The following is a 24646-nucleotide window of genomic DNA, read 5'->3' as shown; positions in this document are numbered from 1 at the left end:
TTTTTATTGGTTTCTGTGATATTTTAATCATAAAGCAAGTGCAGAAATTTTGTGACAACACGCCCCGTGCTCTGTGACAACACGCCCCAGGGTGGGGCGTGTTGTCACAGCCCATTTACTTGCATTAAACATGCATTTATGTAAAAACGAAATAATCTAGAAAAACTTTAGCTGTAGCTAAAAGAAGTCGAATGATACCTCTTTCAATTGCACTATCTAGCATCTCGATACCATTGGCACAGAACGAGATATATGCAGATTTGTAAAAATTGTGACAACACGCCCCACTTTGCCCTACAAAGAGACAGCTAGCAAATAAGACGGTGCATGTTTCAAGCTTTAGACAGATTTAAACTTGAAGCTGAAACTAGGTTTACCGGCATACACCACTTGAATGATATGTTTGGATTTTTGAATCCTCACGCGCTGCTGCAAAGCGAAAGTCACAATGGATTCACCAACGCTTTTTAAAGCACTTATGACGACTAGATGGACTTTGTGGATTTAGCTGTGGAAATTGACAGATTTAAGAGGCTGCGATGCGAAGCAGTGAAACCACGTTTTATCGTAATGCAACAGCGTTTAATGTTTTACAGTGGTTAGCTAAATCACACCTACTTGATTCGACACCATATTTATGCTTGTGTCTGAAAGTTTATCTTACCATTGGTGTTTCAATTACGAGCTGTGAAAGGAGTTTCTCAAAGCTCAAAATGATAAAGTCGTATTTACGATCTATCATAAATGATCGGCTATCAGCTCTATCAATTCTTTCTATAAAAAAGACTACGTTCAAAAACTTGATTTTGAAGATATTATTGCTGATTTTGCTTCGGCGAAAGCTCGAAAAGTTCAATTTTGAGGCGGCTATTGACCTTTTATTTGCCTAATACATTTGTTGTCCATTTTTTGTCTTTTATTTTCGGCCTTAACGCTGAGACGGTGAGGCTTCTTTCTCAAGCAATATAGAACTTCTGAGACGCGGCACATTATTTGTAATTATTTTTATTAAAAAGATTGCTTGAACATGAAACTATTTCAAAATTTGCTGCCGTCTACTTAGGGCGGCATTTTCAACGAAAGCCAGGGGCGGCAGCATATGCTCCTACGCCACTGCCTAGGCCTAACAGCAAACCAATGCTATTAAAGGTCTACTCAGTGAACATAAAATTCTACAAAGCAAAAAAAACGTCTGCGCAGTGACTAAAAATATGCTCGAATAACTGTAACTGCGCCACACAGATGAAAAGCAAACTTAAGGCATGACTGCTCTGACGTAAATTAAACGATGAAAAACGCAAATGAAACTATAGGCTAAAGACAAGGTAGAAACAAGTTAGGCTACCTCCACGTTTCCAATAATTAACTTAGAACTACTCAGATCACGCAGTCGTCGAAGTTGAAGGCAAACTTTCTGCATAATTAGCCTGTAGCTGCAATGTTGCTTTCCTCATAAGCTATGCCCGTCTGGACTTTCAACAGGTCATTTACGCATTGAACGTGATTGTCCGCTGTTACTGCTAGCAAGTTGCAGTTTGGTACCGGTAGTTAGTTGTGGCAATGCTGCAAGTGAAAATTTGTAATAATCGCTGGCATTATTTGAAAAAAATTTCTGAATTGATTATGATTTCTACATTGATTTTTTCACACATTGTTTCCACAAAAATCTCCAAAAACAAAAGTATTTTTTACTTTAAATTGGAAAGCTACTTAAATAACTTAGTAGCGCTACTCCAGCAAAATGTAGATCCGCTACTGAAAAAGTAGCGCGCTACTGCCAACCTCTGTAAGTTGCCTAGCTATATTATAGAAAAATGTGTATTAGCAACCTACGTCACGAGAAAAGAGACACAGTTTTTAACTATCAGTGCAGACTAATCCAGTGAAAGTAGCCTACCTGTGATCTTTGTCTGTGAAAATGTTTTTCTCAAGTCTCAAAAAGTGTCTTCGGGAGCTTAAGCAGATGTCGATGCAAAGGAATTCTATGTAGAATTTATTATACTGCAGTTGCATCCTTACAGCTGATTCTTTCCTAACACTTCACGTTTCAGTAATATTCTACGGTGCTTTGGCAAGTACATTCTTGATCTTGTGGGAAGAATGTAGCCTACAACGGCATAAAGAGATGTTAAGACGTTAAAAGTTTCGAAAAACTTGTCTCAATTCAAAATAGCCTATGTACAGTAGGGTGTTTCATTTTTTCACCATTTTTGAAATTCAAAATGCATGGGGTCCCATCTGGTGGTATTTGGGGTAAAAAGTTTACACCCCAAATTTTTTTCAATTATGACGTCATATTGAGGTGGTCCACGAGGTTTGAAATTTTTGGACCTCAAAATCTCGAAATTTGGCCGTATCTCCGGAACCACTCATCATAGATCGACAAAATTAGTATCAAAATGCGCAGAAGGGTCGGTTTCCTATACCTGATGTAGAGAATATTAAGGTCTATGTGCTTTAGAAAAAAAGTTATTTCAAAAAATCTGATTTTCGGTCTATTTTCTCCTGATAAACAGAGATCAGGTGTTCAAGATAAGAATTTTTCTGTATTTTTCCATTCTTGGAAGCTGCTATTGCGTAATAATAGTGCTTGTTCGTTTTGCAAGAGATGAAATGGTAATTTGAAAGTATTACTATTATAATATTAATGTAACCGTTGAGGAAGAGGTATGCTGCTCACCTGCTTTAGATTAAGTGTCATAATGGCATTAAGGTCAGGTATTAGTAAGTTGACGCAAAATTTCAAGGAATTGGAGAGAAATGTGCTTCCCCTTAATTCAGATATAGTCAGTCACTATTTTTACTTGAGGAAGAAAGTAGCCGAAACTAATCTTATGTTATTGAAGAAAATACCCCATTTTAAAGATTTCAAAGATGAACTGCTGAAAGATGTAGTTGGCATATGGAACAAAGCTGGTCTTCCAGTGCTTAGCAAACAGAGAAACCTAGCACTTTTGGCATACAATCTGCCAAAGCATCGGCACTACTATGTTTAAAACAGAGAAAAAGAAAGGGAGTAGTTAGATGTCTACACAGTAGCGAAAGCGACTCTGATGGTGATATGAATTGGGAAGATGATAAGGAATACGAGCCTTTGAAACCAGCTGTTTGGGGAAAAGTGTACAAGAAAGTACATTCTTTTTCCATAAATGATAGAAGTTGTGTACTTGCTAATCGTAGGATGACTTCGGTACGCTAGCAGTCAGATCTTATGAGGTCGGTTCTTGGAAAAGATCAAGTAGCTGCAATGCTGCATCACCTTCGACAGTATACCGCCAACGACAAAAAACGAGAGAAAAATCTCTGATGGAAAGTGAGAACCTTCTCAACTCAGCTTCTGCCATGCAGTTATGTTATGATGGGCGCGTTGTCGATAAAATAGATCGATACGTTTTCTTGGGCCAACTTGTTAATGATAATGGCATGAAAGTGTGCTTGCTGTTAAATCTTTTCCCAAAAGTGTGTCGGTCACTGCAGAACTGATTTTTGGCACCATCATCCAGGAGGCTTGCAGAGTTCACCTATCCCAAGTATATTCATTATTCAGTCATGGCTGATACGACTGCTCTCAACACAGGAAAAAAGTCCGGAGTCAATACTTGACTGGTCAATTATTTTAATGATGAAGTTGGTCATGATATTCATACCCTTTAATGCATATTCCACATAAACGAAATACATCTTTCCCATGTCATTTCTTTTGTGGACGGCGCCAAGAAGAGTACCGGAGCAATGCAAGATGGGGCTTTGCTTAACCAGATAGCAAGACTAGACAAGCTCAGTACTGAAACCTTAACACCAACTATTATTACGCAATAACAGCTTCCAAGAGTGGAAAAATACAGAAAAACTTTCATCTTGATGACCCGATCTCTGTTCATCAGGAGAAAATAGACCGAAAATCAGATTTTTTGAAATAACTTTTTTTTCTGAAGCACATAGACCTTAATATTCTCTTCATCAGGTATGGGAAACCGACACTTCTGCGCATTTTGATACTAATTTTGTCGATCTATGATGAGCGGTTCCGGAGATACGGCCAAATTTCGAGATTTTGAGGCCCAAAAATTTCAAACCTCGTGGACCACCTCAATATGACGTTATAATTGAAAAAAATTTGGGGTGTAAACTTTTTTCTCCAAATACCACCAGATGGGACCCCAGGCATTTTGAATTTCAAAAATGGTGAAAAAATGAAACACCCTAATGTACAGTCTTACATTTTCCTTTTAAAAAAAAAAGGTTGTTTTGGCAAGCACTTTAATTTTTAAGTGATCGAGAAGGTGCAGATAAAATCAACCATGTGGATGGACCTCGATACTGTAGTAGGCTACGCGAATATCTTAAATAGTAATTTACAAGTGTCTAATTATTTATCTGCAACATGCGAAAACAGGATAAGAAAACAGGAGGCAAAATTCTTCGTGTGATCAAAGAGCATTCTCTGAACCAGTCATCATGTATTTCTACGTAACCGACCGAGCTATCGCTTTAACCTCAGTGAAAAAATCTATTACGTTATTTCTAAACAAAACAAACAACGGCACGCACAATGATAGCAAGAAGAGATTGTCTTTCTTCCAGGGATATCTAGAGAAGGGGATATGAAGGTTTTTATTACGTCTGACAATAGAAGGGCTTCTATTTATCTTAAATAATCTCTGTTTATGGTAAAATGACAATTGGCACATATAGTAACTTAATAAACTTTGTTATGACAATCTGCATTGCACTATTACCACCAGGTAGGCTATGGATATTCAACAAATGCTTATACAGTAGAATTCGCCTATAAAGGCACCTCTAGGGGATTTGCAAAAACTGACGTTATAGCCGAATTGACGAACTACTGCAAACTATTCCAAAACTGTCTTTTGATTAAAGAAAGAGGTGTATAATCCAGTCAGGTTTACTGTGTAGGCCTACCACCAAACTGACAAAAAACACACAGAAAATACAGTAAACAGAGAAATTATTTAAAAAAAAACAAACCTACAGCGAAAGGTACAGCGAAATTTGCGCAATAGGCTACAGCTCGTTACATACAGTAGTAGAGAAGTTCATTGTTTATTAGCAAAAAAGGTATTGATCTTCAGCTGTTTCGGTTTTGACACGGATTTCTCTACCACATAACGTTCAGCTTTTGTTAAATAATGTAGGATTTGCTCGCTATCGTCGTGACTTCGGATTTATACAGTAGGCCTATACAGTACTGCACGAGTGCACGTACAACTGTTGCTTTGAGTTGTTTAAAGGTCAGCTGTAGAGCTGCTTTTTACACGTGATAGTTTTTCACGCGGGAAAAAAGTTAATTCAGTTAAAGTCCCTGCTGAGAACGACGTAGCAAAATAAAGGGAAGACATTTTGCAAGCAGCAGCGCTAACTGGATTAAAAGACTGACCCTCGTGGTGAAGGTGATGGCTTAAAGTGACGTTATAAACGAATAAAAGACGTCTGGGGACTAATAAAGGGTGCTGTTACATGCGAATTGACGTTATAAGCGATGCTGTTGTAACCGAACTACAATGTACGTAAAAGATAGGAATTCTGCCGGGACCGAGCGAAATGTGACGTAATAGGCGAATTGACGTTATAAACGAAGCCGTTATAGGCGAATTCTACTGTAATCCCTTGTTAATTCAACTACCCGTATACTTGCTTTACACCTAGCCAACTGCATATGTTTTGTCAAAAAAAAAAACAGCTAAACTGGTAACCTTTCAACTCTCTTTTCAAACAAGTATTCTTAAATATGTTCTACATGACACTTGCTAACTGTCTTGTGTAGCTGAGTGTACCAGCTGCACTACAAAACTTTCTGCAATTTAAAAAAGAACCGCATGTTTAACGCGGTACCAACTACCGCCCTTCTAGTGTCATGAGAATCAGCAATCGCTCTGAGCCTTCGTATTCCCTTCTTCAGATATCCCTGCTTTCTTCTAGAACTTTCCTTTAGCCTTTGCAATTACGGGGTTGAAAGAACCACAATTTGTTGGAAAATTGCATAAATAGAAATTACGCAATAAATTCAGCATGATTAGATATTGCAGTTCAATGGCCTTCGTACTTGGGCGGCCTCTTTTCCTTGAAAGCGGTCAAACCTTCAATTCTATCCTTGGTGGGAATAACCTATAAAAACAAAAATATCCGTTCGTAACCAAAGACGTTTTTTTGCGAAAAAAGACAAGAAAAACATAAACGCAAGCTGTAGGCTACTTGTCACTGGTTATGTTATTTCAATGGACAGACATTTATAAGTAAAAATCAAACAAAAACTAGCCAAGAAAAATTACCAGAAAGTGCATGATTGAGATGACCTAATGCAAGCTGAAAGCAACAACTAAAGTGCCACATCAAAGATGCCGAAGTCATCTTTGAACACACTCATCAAAAGGCCGATGCTGAAAATGAGAAGCTATCTTATTAAGACTGCACAAACCTGAGCATAACAAGCTTGTTCAAAAGCCATTCCAGATGCCAAATCAACTTCCACACCACAATTAATAGCTTGCTTGGCCATTCGAAGGGCAATTGGACCCTGAATGCAATGTAAATGAACATTCTTCTTCGTCTACCTTTTTAATCCAATAGGTTCACACATGACATATTCACAGTAAAAAAAGTCGCGCTGGTTCAAGTGAGAAACCATAACAGCTCTTTGATCATCTACTAGAAGAAACTTGAATGAACTGTCATCAACATTGTCATTTAAACCGAGTTTGTAAAGCATATAAAAAAGATTCCGTAAATAATTCTTTACACGATTCCAGATGCCTTCCAAACGACTATGAAGTATCAAAACTACAACTCCAAACACGATAAAGTCGTATTGACTTTAAAGCCTTGTTTAGGACTGCGCACATGAGTGGACATGCTGACTACTGACTAGTCTGTCGGTAGCGCGAAGCCTTATCAAGAATAAAATGTTTGAGGCTGTGATTGCGTTTTATTACAGTTTGTGAAAAGAGATCACATTATCAAACCTGAGGAACTATTTCTTTGGCAAGATCTAACGCTTTTTGGTATGCAGCATCTCCTGCTTCATTCTGTTCGACAACGTGATTTACAAGACCAATGTCATGAGCCTGCAAGACGTAAAATTTGATAAAGTCAATAGCATTATTGATTCGTGTGGACACTTCATCAGCAAACTTTTGATTTCAGATGTGGCAATACTTAGTTGAAGCGATCACCTCTTTTCCAGACAAAACTCTCCCGGTGAAAATAAGTTCTTTCGCTATGCTTGGCCCGACTGTTCTTGCAAGAGTCTGTGTGCCACCTGCAAGCATAATCATCACAAATCATAAAGCTACAGTGGATTTTCTAGCCCAGTGGTTCTTAACCTTTTCTTTGGCACGCCTCCCTTTAACATTAATTACAAGTTCTGCGCCCCACTCTCAGCGTCGAACAACTGTGACATCAAAAGTATTTTTGTTACCTATTAGACTTAGTGAGGTATTTAAAATTGATTCTAAGCAAATAAATTTTATAATGCAAGGTTTACTTCTACAAATTGCACAACGTTGCTCAATTCTTCAACTCTCAGCCTGTCCCTGAACTCGACAGCAATTGCAGTAGAAAAAGGAGCAAAGATATGTGAATCTGAGCATTGTCAGTCTTTGAATATCTTGAGTTCAAACAAGTGAGTAAATAGGAAGGTAATCTCGAATTCTACTTCCAAGAAGTATGACTGGGCTGTGTGGTTAAACTTTCATGCAGAAAATTCCTCTTGTGCTTCTTCAAAGAAAATTTGTTTAATTAATTTACATGTTTTCATCTAAACTTGAAAATTACTTTATGCTGTTTCATGGTGAGCTAATTGCTTGTAGCTTGACGTTTAGGTGAGCTGTTGCTTGATTAGTCCACTCTTAAAAGTTACCATCCACAAGCGCAGAGCCCAACCTAGGCAAATGAACCTCCAGGATTTCCTTGCTACCTCGACTTTTCCAGATGTATTTGGATATGAAACTTCCACTTGGCATGTATTTTTTGGACAACCATCACTCATCCGTGAGAAAAATGCACCAGATTATACATTATTACGATCAGTTTGCATCTCTTTACTCAGGTTAATAAAAACAACTGCATGAGCTCCAGTTTTTTATAAACACTCTGCTTTTGCAAATTTGACTACCTTGATAATTGAGTTTAGGACACCGTTGCTTTACTGAAGGCAAAGTTTTGGATGATAAGGCTCTTCGAAAAGTAACGCAATGAAGGTGAACACTTAAAAGATTTTTCTCTTTTAGTTTTTCACACATAAAGAAACCAGATTGCAGAACAAAGGCAACAAAAGCTCCATCTGCATATAACCCTACCTCTTATTTCCAGTTTTAAAAAAAATGTTGGCCTGATATTGGCAAAAACATAGTTCAGGATATTGAAATTACTGCACAAAAATTAAATATCATTAGAAAGCTCACGCCCCTCCCCCCCCCCCATGAAAAGGGGTTGACGCCACCCCTGTTAAGAACCACTGTAATCTATCCCGAAGTAGGGAGTCAACTTTCAAAACACTCTACAGAAGTACGTTACAAGAACAGCTTATTACCGGTAAACAATAACGCTATTATATAAACAAATACCGGTACTGCTGTTGCATTGCGCATAGCTCAGTGAGCTATTACCTCACTGCTTGCTGTTTGAGCACTTTGGCAAGGTAGTCGAAAGTACCAATTTTGTGGTCTCTTTTGGGCCCACAATCCTACTGTAAAATCACCACGCGGAGTTTTTAGCCTTGTGGTCATTCCAATGTTCCCACTATACCGCTGGGTTGGAGATTGGCCGATTTCCCTCGAAACCATTCTTCTCCAATGGCAACAGTTGTTTCTACAACTTTACCTAGGGCTTCTACCGCTACATAAAAATTAATGCATGTTCTTGTCAACCGCACATTTTAGAAAGTTAGCTGACACTGTGCCCAAGCTACTGTTGGATAAGGTTTAAAATGGACATGTGCGCAATTACTGGAAGTGCTGGGCACCTCTGTGTTAACGATATATTATACCGCTTAAATCAAATATAGTTATTACTATCTGAAGCCTTTACAAATTGTTTCACCTAACGGATCATCAGAAGGTCTGAAAAAAACATGCAAACAATAAAGAATCGATAATTCTGAAAAGATATTAAATATTACAACTGTAATTTAATCTGCCAAAAAAATCTCTAAACCTGTACTTCCTGAAAAGATATCTTTTCAGGAATTCAGGTTTAGAGGTTTTTTTTGCAGATTAAATTACAGTTGCAATATTTAATATCTTCTCAGGAAGTACAGGTTTAGAGATTTTTTTGGCAGATTAAATTACAGTTGTAATATTTAATATCTTTTCAGAATTATCGATTCTTTATTGTTTGCATGTTTTTTTCAGACCTTCTGATGATCCGTTAGGTGAAACAATTTGTAAAGGCTTCAGATAGTAATAACTATATTTGATTTAATTCGCTCTGCTTTGCTTTTTTGCTTGGCATTGAGCACTTTTTGTAGTATTAATAGTTTTCATTGTTTTATTATACCGCTTATGTATCTTTCTTATTTATGCTATCTCCAGTCTCAACATCCACAGCACAGACAGAGCTAAAGTCGCACCATCATAAAACATGGCACTTCTCCCACATGCTCTCAAATACCTTTTCTTTCACCTTTAACAAAGCATTCTTTTTTGTTAAAACAATCAATTTCCATTGACAGACAAACCAGCTAAACATGTTGCATTGTAAATTTTTACTTGATAATAATCCACGCAAAAGTGATCACATACCTCCACCAGGAATAATTGCAAGCTTTGTCTCCACTAAACCCATTTTTGCAGTAGTGGCTAAACAATGAAACAAAATCTTTATGTAATTAATATCTATTCATATACAACATGTAATTATATCAGATATTTACTGCTCTTGCATAGTTTAACAAGGAAATTATTGACACAAACAAAACTGAAACTTATTGATTTGTCTAATTTGTATTAGTACAGACCAAGGGCCCATTGGTCAACTTACGTGCTGTTCTTCCGATTAATTGTAAAGTTGGTTGAAAACAAAAAGCGCCAAAGAACTTTAAGATACTGATGTAAAGAAACTGCCGGTGGAAATATAACAAGACTAGACGATTAAAGCTTTAAAATCAAGGGTGCATGACCGCATACCTGCTATTCTGATGTCATAACCAAGTGCCATCTCCAAGCCTCCTCCAACAGCAGTGCCATCAATAGCAGCAATGGTTGGTATAGGAAACTTTTGCATATCACCAATTAATTGCCGCAATCTACCAACAAAGGGCCCCACTTCTTCAGGTTTCATTTTCACTCGTTCCTTCAAATCAGCTCCTGGGTAAGACAATCACGTATGATTCTTCTGTAATTGGAATATATATGACAGTGTTTTCCATGGAAGATTTTGTTCAGTATTACACAGCTCAGTTGGATAAGCATCTAATTTTGTTAAAAGAGAAACGGCGAGATCACACCATGCTGGTGCAACATTGTAAAGACAATAATTTATAAATAAGCAACAACACTTCAACAACAAGCAAAAAATTTACTCTGTTAATCGAGCACTGGGCCTGTGTCAATGGTTCAAACCGTGACCTACGGTTCAAACGGTAAACGGAATTATGACGAGAACTGTATGTCACCATATCCGACTGATGGGTAACCTGTATGCCAAAAGGTATAAATGCCACAAGACTTGGTTATTTCTTGTGTGTGTTATTGAGATTGGGCTATTCAGAAGCATCGCTTACAGCAGTGGTCTCCAACCTGTGGGTCGCGACCCCAAGTGGGGTCGTCTTAACTTTTGCTGGGGTCGCCATAACTCACCATATTAAATTTATTACCAAAAAAAGGACTGATACTTTTTTGTTCTAGTTTACAACCTTTGTGAAGCGAAAACCAATGATCCAAAAAGATTTAAACATCCGTTCAAATTACACTTATTTGCAGTAAGTAATGTAACCTAAACGGGGTGGCTGCCACCCCGCCACACAGGGTTGATCGGTTTAAACCGGGGCGGTTTATACCGGTTAGAGATCAACCCTACCGCCACAGCGGTTGCGGGGTGGCCACCCCGTAAGTCGGCGCCAGTGGCTGGAGGTTGCTGGTAGTTTTTTGAGCCAAATAAAGAACTGTGTCATCAGCATAAAGTATAGTTTTTAAATTATTAGCATCGGGAAGATCGTTTATAAATGTAAACTGAAAACAAAAAGGGGCCAAGTACACTGCCCTGAGGAACTCCAATAGTAATATTTGAGCGAGAAGAGTTGATTTCCCCGCCATGTACGTATTGCTGCCTATTGGTTAGATATGAATGAATAAGGTTTTTAACGTTTCCCCTTACGCCATAATGATTCAACTTGTCAATTAAGATTTCATGATTAACTGTATTGAATGCTTTTTTGAGATCTATTAACACTGAGCACACAATCTGATTGTTGTTTAGTTCATTTATGATATCTTTATGAACTATTAGTTTCCTTGATTAAAACTTTAAGGAGTCTGAAATTCAGATTTTCCGCTTACCGGCAGTTTTATTTGAAATCAATTTCGGTATTTAATCCACAGATGTTTCCATTGGTAATGACCACTGGGTACAAGATTAACTGCAGGAAGCCAGACTTCCACTTGAGTATGCTAGACTGTTCTAATTATTATTAGTAAAATTTTATTTCAGGCATATATATGTCCTAATCCTATGTCCATAGAAGTGAAAAATTAAAAGATAATTAAATTGGCACCTTTAAGTTTGCTCTGACAACAGTTTTTAGATGAGATAATACATGTAATTTTTCTGTATTAGCATATACCATATGTCCAAATAACGCCACCTCAACAACTGACACAAGAAATAACCACGTTTTGTGCCATTAAAATTTCACACTATTACAATCTTGCGGCGTTTGAATCTTACTTTATTTGGGTATGGTGACACATGAATCGTTACATTCCAACTGCACCACAAAAATTCTGGGTTCAAATCCTCACAAGTATGTGAATTTGTGAAACCACCAGGATTATGCTTATGAATGGCTTTTTTAGTCTGAGGAAAATGTTTCAATCTGTCAGTTAAATGTGAGACTTAGCCTGCACGTTTGGACCTCAAAGGTGAAGTGCATGTTTGCTCCACCCTTTGAATGCAAGGTTTATTTGCCCTGACCCAGCATGCTGAGACAAGGGCAGCACGGTCTAAAATACCCAAACTAGAAACTTTTGAATAGTTTTCATTTTATGACTTACTCAGGACATACGCTGTAATTGTGATACACCAGTACAAATGTAGAAAATTGGTAGCAACCTGCACAAAATATTCCTGGCACAAGACTTCTCACAATCAAAACACGTAAACTTTGGTCATATTTTAACTCTTCCACAGCTTTCATCATCTGCATATGCAAACAAAAGAATGTAAAAAATTAGTAGGCTAGTTAGTATGTACTTTAATTCAGACAGGATACTATATGACAATATTGTTACTTCCCAGCTGTTACTAATAGAATTATTTGCCAGAAAAAAGAAAACTTCAATTGCATTCAAAATTCAATTTAAAATATATTTTACACATGATTCATTATTAGGACAAAATGAATTATTTCTCTCCATCATCATGGAAGTACAGCGCATAGAAGCGTAGTTTTCACTAAGAATAGTGCCTTATATGAATGCTATAATATTAATTATTATTATTATGTAATATCAAAATGGTTTGAAAACAAAACAAAATCAATGGTGCATTTTAGAACAGTTGCACATTTCAAACCATAAAACACAAGCTTCAGTAAAGAAGTTCCTAGTAAAAGTAGTAAAAGTATCATAGCAATAAAACTTTCGAAAGGATCAACACTGAAATAATGCATAAGGGGGTAAAATAAAAAAACATATTTGGTTTAATATTGAAAAGAGAAAGTTAATACTGCTCAGAACTGCTTATAGTGTTATGCAGAGGTAGGTATTTGATACTTTTAAAGTAGCGCACTACCTGCTACTTGGGCTAAAGTAGCACGTGCTACCACTACTTCTCCTGCTATTTTTGTCTTACTGATACAGAAAGCCCTTTACTTTTGATGTCAAAATGACCCTGAAAACAAATGATGTATATATATCATTCGTTTACACTGCCATTTCAACGTTTTTATAGAAAACACGTTCTAGGAGAAATGTAGTTACACATCTTTTAAAAACAGGAGCATTTAGAAATACGAGTCGCTGAGTCATTCCCCTTGATGTTCAGAACGTCTTTTCCAACAACACTGCAAGGAATGAAGATTGAAGAGTTATATTTAATGAAGAGACATTTTAAATTGGTACTGGGAAAGCTCAAGGACTTGCTTCTGTCTGAAAAAAGGATTCCACAATTGACTTGTTTTTCCATACCAACGTTTATGCGATGGCACCAATACACCAGAAATTCCTCCTCGGAGTCGTGACTGGTGTTGGACTAGGAATGGGCAATTTAGAATGGTGGGAACAAATCGATTCGAATCCTGAACTATTTCTTGTTTATACTTTATATCAGTGTGGCTTGATGTTTCTTGTGATAATCGAATGATTTCTGCTTTGATTTTTTTTCATGCATTGTTTTCATGAAAAATCTCCAAAAGTGAGTCATTTTTTTCTCTTTAAATTAGAAAGTACAGTAGAACTTGGATAACTCGTCTTCGGAAAATTGTCAGTTTGCCCAAGTCGTCAATGATTGCCAGGTCCCGGCAGAAAGCCTATCTTTTGTACACAATCAAGTTCGGTTAAGTGGTCATCGCATAATTCGTCAGTTCGATCATGTCGTCACTGTTTTTCTTCTCCTGGGACATAAAATTCGTCTAAGTTGTCATCCACCCAAATGCTGACATGGCATTTACAGACTCTTTCGAGAAGAAATTACTGCGCCAAGACGTGTGCACGCACACACTCTATTGGGCCAGACGCACATGCGTGGAGTATGTTGGTCTGGTCGATTGCGGGTGTGCGCGCACGTGCTCTGTTGCCGATAAGAGAAGCGCTGAATTGGTGAATTCGCAAGCTCACTATCAAAAATGCATGACTACTTGGTTGACAAGAGTCTTGCAAGCAAAACGCAGTCAAAAATATCTGTGTTCTTCAGTTAAGCTGACAAGACACTTGCAAGCAAAACGCAGTCAAAAATATCTGTGTTCTTCAGTTAAGCTGTTAAGTGTGTTATTACTGTATATACTGTACTTTATTGTGTACCGTAATTAAATTCTTTTCTCGCTTTCCTCTTCGTCTCACTTTACCACTATTGCATTTAATTAGGTCGCGGAGCACCATGAAATTAATGCGACACGAAACAATGGCAAAATTTAGCTGTTTGCATTGGTCGTCAGTTCGCGTAGGTCGTCACTTTTTCTGTTTCCCCTGGGGTGACGAGTTATCCAAGTTCTACTGTAGCAGGTAGCAGAAGTGCAAATTCTGAAAGAAATTTAGCGCTTTTCCGCTATCGCTACATTGAAAAAAAAGTAGCACCACTACTCCAACAAAAATGTAGCAGCGCTGTCGTTACTTCTACCAAAAATGTAGTGGTGCTAATAGTGGTGCTACAAAAGTAGTGCGCTACTACCCACCTCTAGTGCCATGCTATGCCAATCTATCCAGTACCGTATTTTATTTCCACAATTTTTTTCTGTTGTTTACGAACAAATACAATAAAAATCATACCAGATTTGACAGATTCTTGCTGAACGAATTTTTTGCTTTTGGGCGATTCAATCCCATTACAACTATACCTGAAATATTTAAGGTCCACAAGTATTTTTATTGTTAAATAATAATAAAAGTTGTGATAACATTAATGATAAATAAATTGTTAAATCTTTTTCTGTCAAATTATTTTCAATTGCAAAATATTTATAAAGTGCCGGACTGCCGATAGATGCAGTTCCGTCGATGGTCATAAATAAGTACATGGACCCTATATATACGCCTTTTTAAAAAAGGAAGTGGCTATTTTTCCACACTTGTTGCCATGGTTACAATCAAGTGTTGCCAGAGTAAGGATTAAAGTTAGGAAGGGTTAAGGTAAGGGTTGGAGTTAGGAATAAGATTAGGGTTTTGATCTTTGCCAGGACTAAAAAGAATTTCAAAAACACAAGTTTTTGTTTTCAAAAGCTTTAAACTTTTCTCAAATTAGGGCAGAATTCCTTATCTGGCAACATTATTGAGGCTATTATATTATTGAAGCTATTACACTATATAGTAGGGTGGTCCTCAAATGTGTGCAAAAATTTCAAACTTAAAAAATTGTAGTGCACACACTTCTAGTTGGTTCCTTTTTATATAAAAACATTTCCCTGAAAGTTTGAAAGATTTTGATAAAGGTTTAGAGGTGCCAGATTACAGGTGAAAATTTAATAAATTGAGCGATTTACGATACCCACCCAAGATAATGTAACATTTGCAATTGTACTTTAAAAAGATATAACACATCCTGACAGAGCAAACAATAAACATGAGAAAAATGATATGTAAGAATACTGTACTCTCATCCAACTCTGCAGCAGGAAACACTGATATTACTGGAAAACTAGAAGATGTTGGAGCTGGTATACAAGTCCCTCCCCCCCTTGGCAACTCATGACAAAGGGGAATTGACCAAAACATGTGGATTGAAGTGTGTGAACAGTAAAGCAAAGGTAAAGTAGTTTCACCCTACCCATATGTTTGGTCGAGTCCTGTCTTTGTCATGAGTTACCAAGGGGGGGGGGACTTGTATACCAGCTCCAAGAAGTTTAACTCGCAACAAGATTAACTAGTGCTTTATAAAAATAAATACATAATACAATTCAGTCTGTGGACTGATACACTTTCTGAAGATTTTTTTTTGCTGCAAGTCGGAAGAACATGCCGGTGCTGTTTCACAACTTGAGAATGTATTGAATTTGCTCTTCATCTTTCGTTAATACATTGTTAAAATTTTGCATCAAAGCAACACATCTTTCGGCAAAGTCATTGATTACATGGAGCCCATCAACAATAGTTGTCAATTGTCAATTCTTATAGTTGTCATCAACATTCCATGATGTGATTTCCACCTTCAGAAAGTCACATGGTAAGTTGAGAATCTGGAAAAATCTCATGGTGTTTGATGTGACAAAGTGCGACAGATCTTTTGATGAAATATCATCTGGTACTCGAGAAAGACGCTTTGAAGGAAGGTGTACTGCTTTGATGAGTTAACGCGGATACCATGGCGTTTTTTGAGTAACAGAAACAGCATCATTAAAAAATGCCAGGCCCACAAGTTCTTCACTTATACCACAAGTGCCTCGAAAATGTTTTCATGGCTTTTTGCGATAAACCTGCATCATGTTGCTCATACTCATTTACCGTTTTCAAGAGCACCAGGTCATGTTGTGGTGCACATTTAGCTAAAGGTGCTGTGAACCATGATTTTACATACACCTTCAAAACAAACAGAACAAATCGCTTTAAACCACGTTGCTCCTAACTTGACAAACCAAACTGCATTCGAAATAAGCAGATTTTGAGTGCATATACAGCAGTTGCCATCCATCTGGCACGATGAAGGGCACCAGGATGACAGAATCGAATTCCAGGTGGTGTTCCGTTGAGGATTATGACCGATAATTCTTGGTAGTCTCTTGGATGATTATTGTTATGCAGATGGTGGATACAGAACTGTATAATTTCATCAGAAAAGCTGCTGTCATCTTTTTCCAATGTCACATTCCCATCTTTTTTCAATGTACCTACTCCATTTTGATTTAAATCGCTTAAAAAGGAGAATGTCTGGTCCAGATGATGGCCCAAGGCATGTCAAGAATGCTTTTTGGAATATTAGTTCCAGAATATGGTGACAAGCCAGATGAAACATGTCCTTGTTCAATTCTTATAAAATTAGGACACAAGCACCAGACTTTTGACCAGTATTGCTGAATCGAACTAGCTTTAGCTGAGTCTAGAATATCTGCTCAACTACAGACAAAGCTTTGGTAGCTGGTGTGACATAATTTTATCTACTGTTAAAACTATCAACATGGCAGCCAAGTAATGGTGATCAGTGAAATGGAACAACATCATGCTGATAAAAATAGATTAACCCAGTTTAAAAGAGGACATTGCCTACAACTATATCAACAGTTATAATATAACTTCAGTGTGTCAAGTATGGTTTTACAGACTGTAGCTTCCCAATTCCCATATATTCGCATAGGGAAAAAATCTGAATTTTCAAAGTAAATCTGGCACCTCTAAACAAAGTTCAATCTCTCTGAAATTTTTACAGGGTCCATTTTTGGTCATTTGGAGATGTTTTGGGTAGTGTCACATTGCATTTTCTAAAATTCGATTTTCGGGACCACCTTACTATATAGTGTAAATATAGCAACAGTTTTTAAAAAAGGAAGTGGCTATATTTACGGCGCCATAAATACAGCCGTTCCATGCCTTTTTTTTATCTTTACGTCGCTTTTACTGCGCATGCGCGCTGGTGCAAATTTTTTCTTCTTTCTCGAAAGAACAAATGAAAAAAAGTGCATATATAACTTTTAAATTCAACCGCTTTTGCCAAGTGAATCTGTGGCGCGTGCGATCTTTGTCTGGCTCGTACTCCCAAAGATATTAGTTCGATACCAGTAAGAGGAGTTTCTTTTTTTAAACTAAATTCGAACCCGAAGTGACTCAATCGTTGGGCTATGCATTTTTGTGGCCGTTCAGTTTAGTTTGTTTTTAGTTCTGACCATCACAACGAAAAAACAATTTATAACAAACATAGCAGAGTAAGGTAGAAGCGACAAAACGCAGACGTTATAGGCTGGCGTACATGATACCAAAGCAGAACAATCAGTTCAAAATATGGCACGGTCGCTACTCAGCGACGTAAAGATTAAAAAAAGGTATGGAATGGCTGTATTTATGGCACCGTAAATGTAGCCACTTCCTTTAAAAAAAGCATAAAAAAAATATAGCAAAAGCTATAAAAAAAATATAGCAACAGCTTTTAAAAACTTAAGAAAAACGTAATCCAGTCTATAGCCTAGTTTAAAAAACAGATCCAGTTTTATTTTGTATGTTCAAGCTGCAGCTTAAGGCACCTTTCATGTCTCCATCCAACCTATCAACAATAAATTCATCGGCACCATTCCTCCTCCAACCCGACAACGAAAAAGCTCTAGACTGAGCTGACGTGAATCGCCCACAAAAGATTGCAGTTGCTCTACAAGTCAACAGAGACATGACACAGGTCACAAATTCGTTGCTTCAATTGAGTTAAAAATTGCTTTCATAAGAACAACAACACATTACACAATAACCACAATTTGATGTTGATAATCGACACAGTGCTGCCAGACGCCTCTAAAAGGTTTTCCCAAAGCTGCCTTACAAATTCCCAAAAGGCGACTTTATCTGTAATTTTACGAACTTTTTTTTATTACAAATTGATTTTATTTTCTTGTTTAATTTAAGATGTTTTCTCAAAGAAATGTGGTTTGACCTGTCTTTGAGATGTATGGTTCTTAGCATATTTTCTGCCGAATGACTTCCAAAAGAAAACAAGTTAATAGCTTTTTTTCTCTAAAGTTTGAACCTTAAAACATTTGACCAGGCTAACACACACAATACCGTAGTATATCAATAAGTTCGTAATATATCAATAGTATATCAGTCTCGGTGACCGGGACTGCGTCAGTGATTCAAAGCCTCTACAATTAGGCTCTCCAAAACAACTAGGATTAAGCTCTGCAAGAAGCTTTTCCAGTTCGAGGATGAAGATTCATATTATGTATTTGTTCTGAAATATATACCTAAGCTACTTAATATCGTTGCTGCGAACACTTTATTTCTGTATGAAATTTGTAAATAGTCCTTGTTTTGATAGTCTGTTACGTAATTTTAATATGTGTGTGTAACTGTGTAGGCCTATATTAGTTTGTTTTTGTGATGTTGTTGGGTTCAGTCGTGTTCTCATTGCTTTAAGAATTGGCGCTCCAGTTGTTCCAGCCTCCAGGAACGAGGAGGCGACTGATTCTTAATTAGTTCATCAACTTATTTTAAAGTATCAGGTTTGGTGGCCGTGCTTAACTATATTTGTTGATGCATATACCGCCATATTAGATCCTTTCATGCACGCCTTAAACCATTAAGGTTTTGCCACCTTTTCTTTTTGTTACCGTATTTCTTTTTCACAATATCATTTCTTTTGCATTCTGACAAAGAAAAATAAATTGAATTGAATTTGCAGAACAAAAAGTTTTATCAGGCAATTATTTTTGACCGTCACAGCAAAACAATACACGTCAACACAGCAAAGGTCGAGAAAAACGGTAAAAGAAACAAAACGGCTTAAAGTGCCCCTGCAGGTTGGATCCAAGTGTAGTAACTTTTTTAAGCATTTCCTACTAATTTCCTAGCGCAGAATTATGCTTAGCGAACGTTTAAACTTAACCTCGAAGCTCGACTGGTTAGGGCGAAATTTATATCATACTACTGCTTCGCAGCGTCACCACGGGCGAAACTCCATACTTCACTGCTCTGGGACGACTTTAGTGGTGTGATGTCATACTGGGTGAGCGTCATTAACGACGGATCAAACAAATGTTTCCTAGTAGATGTAGCCTAATTGGTGGATCACAGTAAGTGATACTGAAAAAGCATGGTACAAACCACATCCATTGCAGCTGCACATATTACTGCCAGTTAGACTTTTTTGGCCAGTCATTTCTTCAGGTGATTTCGTTTGTAGATGTGTAGACCAATTTGAGCATTTAATGACTGCAAAAGATAACTTTTGAACTCTTGTCAAAAGCTACAAAACTAAATTACAAATAAATAATTTTCTGGTTATCTAAAGCATGATATCCCGTGGTTGCAAAATCATTGAAAAACATAGCCTATACATATATATAGTTTCGGGAGAAAGTTTGCTTCTTTACACCAAAGATAGGCAAGAGTGCAAGACACAACAATAGCCTACCACAGGGTTGAGCCATAGACTGCTTCATAGAGATCACGCCCATCTCTGCTTATAAGCAATCCTTCGTTTATCGAACCAGATTTGTTGGCTTGGCCAATACATCCCTGTGGTCCTCCATCAGTAAAGTGGCTACGATAGTGCACTTAAGGAAATATAAACATCGGAGGTATCACAACACCGGAACCGCTAATTGTATAGGGGAGAGTGGGGCACAATTGGACATGGGGTACAATTGGACAGCGCATTTTATAGAAAAAATTGGAAACTCATAGAACTCATAAATGATAGTTTAAGCCGCTTAAAGTTGTCAGGTTATGCACCAATTGTTTTAAATTTTACTTTAAAAAAAAGCTTTCCGACCAGCCCCACTCTCCCCTACTATGAAAATTCAAAGAGTTTGTGTTGGTCGTGTATTGAGTTTGGCGGTGGGAAGTCTTTTAGCAATTGTATAGTATTTTTTGTGGATTTTGTTTTAATCATAATTTTTTTATATAACTTTTGTTTAACCTTTGTGCATTTTCAGTTTGTGGATTATTTCGTTGTATTGTTTTGGATATGGACAACTTTTCTGACGCAAATAAATAGGCCTAATAATAATAAAGTACCGGTAAAGATTTTTAGTTTCTTTCTTTTTCTGTTCAAGCCATATACAGTAAAGTATATTTTCATTAACTTTGCTTTGACCTGGCTTTTAGAACAGGTTGTCTCTGCCCAACTTTAAATCGATGTTGGTGTGTGGGGAACAATTGAACACAAATTTTGGGGTACAATTGGACAGCAACACACATGGTATACCGTATATCATACTGTAAGAATAATTCTTTTAATATTGCATGGTTTCACGTAATATAATGTCATTTAAACGTTGTAATAACATTAAAAATCCATTTTTTGGGGTAACAAGATTTTAGGGGCAGTAAAATTGCTTTTCCAAGACCCCCCCCCATGGCAACACCCCTGATTTTACCGCAATAAACAGGTAAAACCTATCTATTCGAGTCATTGTCATTTTCTTGATGACTTTTGTGTTGGTTTAAATTGTTGTTACTAAACAATTGATAAAATTTGCAAATGTCCAATTGTGCCCCATTACCGGGGTAGGCTACATTGGACATGTTATGGTGTTTTACGAAACGTAATTGGAAACTCTGCTCGTTCTCACGAGGAGACCATTGTTTAATTTCGTACTTTTTCGATTGGTTTAAAATGAATACAAGACATGCAAAAACGGTCATCTTTGTTTACAGTTTCCGAACTGAGAAAGCTTAGTTTAGCTTTATTCATTTGTTGTAAAAACACAACAGGACACAAACAATATATTTTTTCAATTGACTGTACTATTTAATATGCATTACCTAAGTGTTGTTTCACTTTCTCAATTTGTTAACAGTGTGATACTTTGTTATTGTGCAAAAGTTGGATTTTGTTGGACTTTTAATATAGAAGGGATTTCTATTTTACTATTTTTTGTCCAACTGTGCCCCACTCTCCCCCGCAAGAGTGACCAATTCATCTCGTTCTGCGGATGTGATTGAACCTACTTGTTTTTTTTTTTTTCCTTTAGCAGTGACTACATCTCTTGGGTTCTGAACAGTGGTGTAGGCTACATCCTGTTTCATATAAATTGTAAATTTCATTGTGTCTAAAAGAATTTTCCATCGATAACCTGTGCAGGATTTTATAAGAACTCACCGAAAGTAAATCTGTTAAAAGCAGACGCTCTTCTAAGTGACGTTGCTTCTGGAAAGCGTATGGCCAAGTTGTGACGTTTTTTGAACCCTAACCACCAAGCTTTTACGGCTTTTTTGTTTTCAGTCCATGATTGTGGTATTTTCAGGTTGTTTTCTCGCACAAAATTGTATGCAAGCTTTCACATGTTCTCCTAAATCGTTTTCCCTTCTGGGTGGAAATACAAAGAGAGAACTAGAAACAGCAGCGTATCCTGTGGGTGCTTGGGAATCTTTTTTTGTGTTTTGCTATGAAGCGAGACAAAGTCATTTTGTCTATATTGAAGTCTTGTGCTACACTTTGAAGAGATTTGCCTTGGCCATCATCAGCTGCTCTTTTCGTCACATCTGGGGGGTTCTTCCGGCTCTTTCTGTTTATCTGACATAAAACTGAGGCATTTTGTCATGGGCTCTATCCAAGGGGGGTGAGGGGGTGATCACTAATCACTCCCCACTTAGTGGAGTGGTTGGAATGACTAAGACGATTTTAGCCCACTGTCCAAAAACCCCCCCTCCGAGATCTAAAAGTGGATAGAGCCCCAGCGATTTGTGAATTTTGGTTAAGGAAACGTTCAAATATTACGTAACGCCTTCGAGGGGGAGGGGGGGTTTATGCAAAGCGTTACGTTAGCGTCACATCGGGGGGGGGGGTTCAAGCAAAACGTTACGTAACGCTTTCGAGTACGGAATGGTAGTTTTTAGTGCTGAATTCGTAGTGAAAAAACGTTACATGGGGGAGGGGGATTGAAAAAAGCGTTACGTTGGCGTTACATGGGGGAGGGGGGGGTCAAAAATTCGGAAAAAAAGCGTTACGTAATATTTGAACGTTCCCTAACTGCGGGAACTACGTAAATCTCTTTTGAACGTGAAATGCAATTGTAATGTAATATAAACCTGCAATAAAATGACATGATAATTTTTGTTTTATTCAGTAACAGTTAAGTTAGTTGATACATGTGTATCAACTAACCTTCCAACCACCATTTTTCTTTAAGTCCTGTTTACTGCCCTGACTTCAATGGTTTAACATTCAAAACACTTTGGGCTGCAATTCATATTAATATACTATCATTTGAACTTTAAACCTCGTTAAAAATCCTCACAGTAAGAAAGTATAAAAACACTTTTGTCTGTCTACTACTTTTTACTCAAAAGGCCAAAAAACGACTTTTTAAAATAAAGTAACTGTTGCTTTTCCAACGCGTGTAGTTTCTTTGCAAATACAAAAACACCAAACAGTGCAGTGCTAGAGAGCAGGATTTCTAAAAAAAACTAGAAAATATTTCATCCGCTAAATGGCGATAAATCTTCCTTGAAGTGCGTTGCTCAAGCGACAGAAGAACCATTACTGCATGTGGTCGTCTTTTGTTTGTTTCAGAGCTAGGTGAATTACTGGAGCAGGGTTTCTCAACCGGGGCCCTTGGCCCCAAAGAGGGCCATAAATAGCGTTCTTCGGGGGAAGGCAGGGCACGAGCAGAGGTCTTCACTAGGTATGGGCTTGCCGTAGTATTGCAAAACCCAAATGTCACAACATGAATCAATCCAGTGGCGTAGCCAAGGGGGAGTTTTAGGGGTTTCAACCCCCCTTTGCCACGGGTGTGAAGTCACGATATTGAGAATAATGCTTTAAAACAAACAAAGTTTGCCTAATTTCAAACGAAACTGCATTAAAAGAGCGAGTTTTGCCAATACCAAACATTCAAATACCTCAGCCAGGAATCAGTAACAAGAAAACATAGAGACTTAGCTTCATATCCAAAAAATGCCGAAGAAAACATGATCTTATCCTTTTGCTATGCCACCGGACAGCACCATTTTACAGGAATATTCATACCCACATATTTGTTGAAAATGCTCTCAGAATGCACCAAATTCAAAGTAATTTTTCAAAATTTTCTGGTGCCCCAAGACCCCCCACCTCTGGTCGTCGTCTTAGGCGAACACGTTTTCGGGCTTCGCCCGCCGGCCGTCAAGCCCCCTCCCTTTAAAATTCCTTGCTACGCCACTGAATTAATCGCTAGTTAAACTCTAATTGGTGACTTTCGTTATCTCTTCATAGACCTCCTTTGTGCCAGTTAACAACAAAACTTAGATTACACATTACAGACTATCTTGAATCATCTGTAAGGACTCAATCTTAAGTTAGGTTAACAACAGCAATGAAAAACTAGTGACTCCAGCTTTCAGTTGTCTCTATGATTCATATCCACTGCTTAGCAAGAAAGCTCTCGGAGTGTGCGCTTGAGCAACGCATTTCAAGACTGCTCTCCATTCAGCGGCACCTAGTGAATGGAATAATTCCCTGGCAATAAGATTTCAACAATCAGAAACTTCCCTCTGCCAATTTCGATAACCGGCTCTGCGTCAAGAGCCTCTACAAGTATGCGAAACTACCAGGAATAGCCTATCAAGGCTTTGTCAGTCCGATGATAAAGATTTAAAAACCAAACCAAATGTCACCTTGTTCGAAGTATTTTTTTCAGAGGCCCTGTGCTAAATTATACTATGTCTATAGTTTTCTTATTGAGTTTTAAGCCAACACACTTCACAAGTAATTTACAAAATACAAACAGAAATCATTTTTGGGTTGTACCTTTCAGTCAAACTAAAAGAAAAAGCTTTACTGAAAAAAACAATACTAGGTAGGCAATAGCAGGTGCTTAGTGGTCCTTGCACAGCAGAGGTGTAGGGATCCAAGATGTTTTGGATCCTTATACGATCCTGTTTTTGCTTTTTGAGATCCAGATCCGATTCGAATCCAGAAACCTGATTCGAATCCGATCTAGATCCTGTTATTAAAAAAAAAACTAAATCCAGATCCGATTCAGGTCCAGTGAAAAAACAATAAGATGCAAGTCCGGATCTGGTCCGGATTATGTCCGGACTATGTACACCTCTGATGCACAGTGCACACATGACTAGTGGACATTCACAAGAATCCCGAAAGCTATAGGTAAAATGTTCATCTACGGACTGAGAAATAT

General features: G+C 37.6%; 1 protein-coding gene across 1 annotated transcript; it reads right to left on the bottom strand.

Annotated features, from left to right (window-relative positions):
- Window positions 1–934: 934 nt before the first annotated feature.
- Window positions 935–18269, bottom strand: LOC145778140 (methylglutaconyl-CoA hydratase, mitochondrial-like). The gene is made up of 11 exons (XM_082589565.1): window positions 18056–18269; window positions 14661–14728; window positions 12289–12376; window positions 10146–10325; window positions 9762–9818; window positions 7194–7279; window positions 6984–7085; window positions 6440–6538; window positions 6068–6129; window positions 1898–2107; window positions 935–1563 (listed from the first exon to the last, which is right to left on the bottom strand). Exons 1-10 carry the CDS (start codon window positions 18195–18197, stop codon window positions 2059–2061), a joined length of 933 nt encoding a protein of 310 aa, XP_082445691.1. The 5' UTR covers window positions 18198–18269; the 3' UTR covers window positions 935–1563; window positions 1898–2058.
- Between the last annotated feature and the right edge of the window lie 6377 nt (window positions 18270–24646).

Source organism: Aplidium turbinatum, chromosome 10 (assembly GCF_918807975.1).
Source record: "Aplidium turbinatum chromosome 10, kaAplTurb1.1, whole genome shotgun sequence".
Taxonomy (NCBI): domain Eukaryota; kingdom Metazoa; phylum Chordata; class Ascidiacea; order Aplousobranchia; family Polyclinidae; genus Aplidium; species Aplidium turbinatum.
The sequence above is the reverse complement of the archived record's forward strand: the minus strand, read 5'-3'. Positions and strand labels throughout refer to the sequence as shown.

Coding starts and splice junctions, on each gene's coding strand:
- LOC145778140 (XM_082589565.1), bottom strand. CDS start 18,197: ATGTCTCTGTTGACTTGTAGAGCAACTGCAATCTTTTGTGGGCGATTC. Junction 12,377..14,660: donor GCAAGAATCTGTCAAATCTG/GTATGATTTTTA, acceptor TTGCATATGCAG/ATGATGAAAGCTGTGGAAGA. Junction 6,130..6,439: donor AACAAGCTTGTTATGCTCAG/GTTTGTGCAGTC, acceptor TTGTTTTTATAG/GTTATTCCCACCAAGGATAG.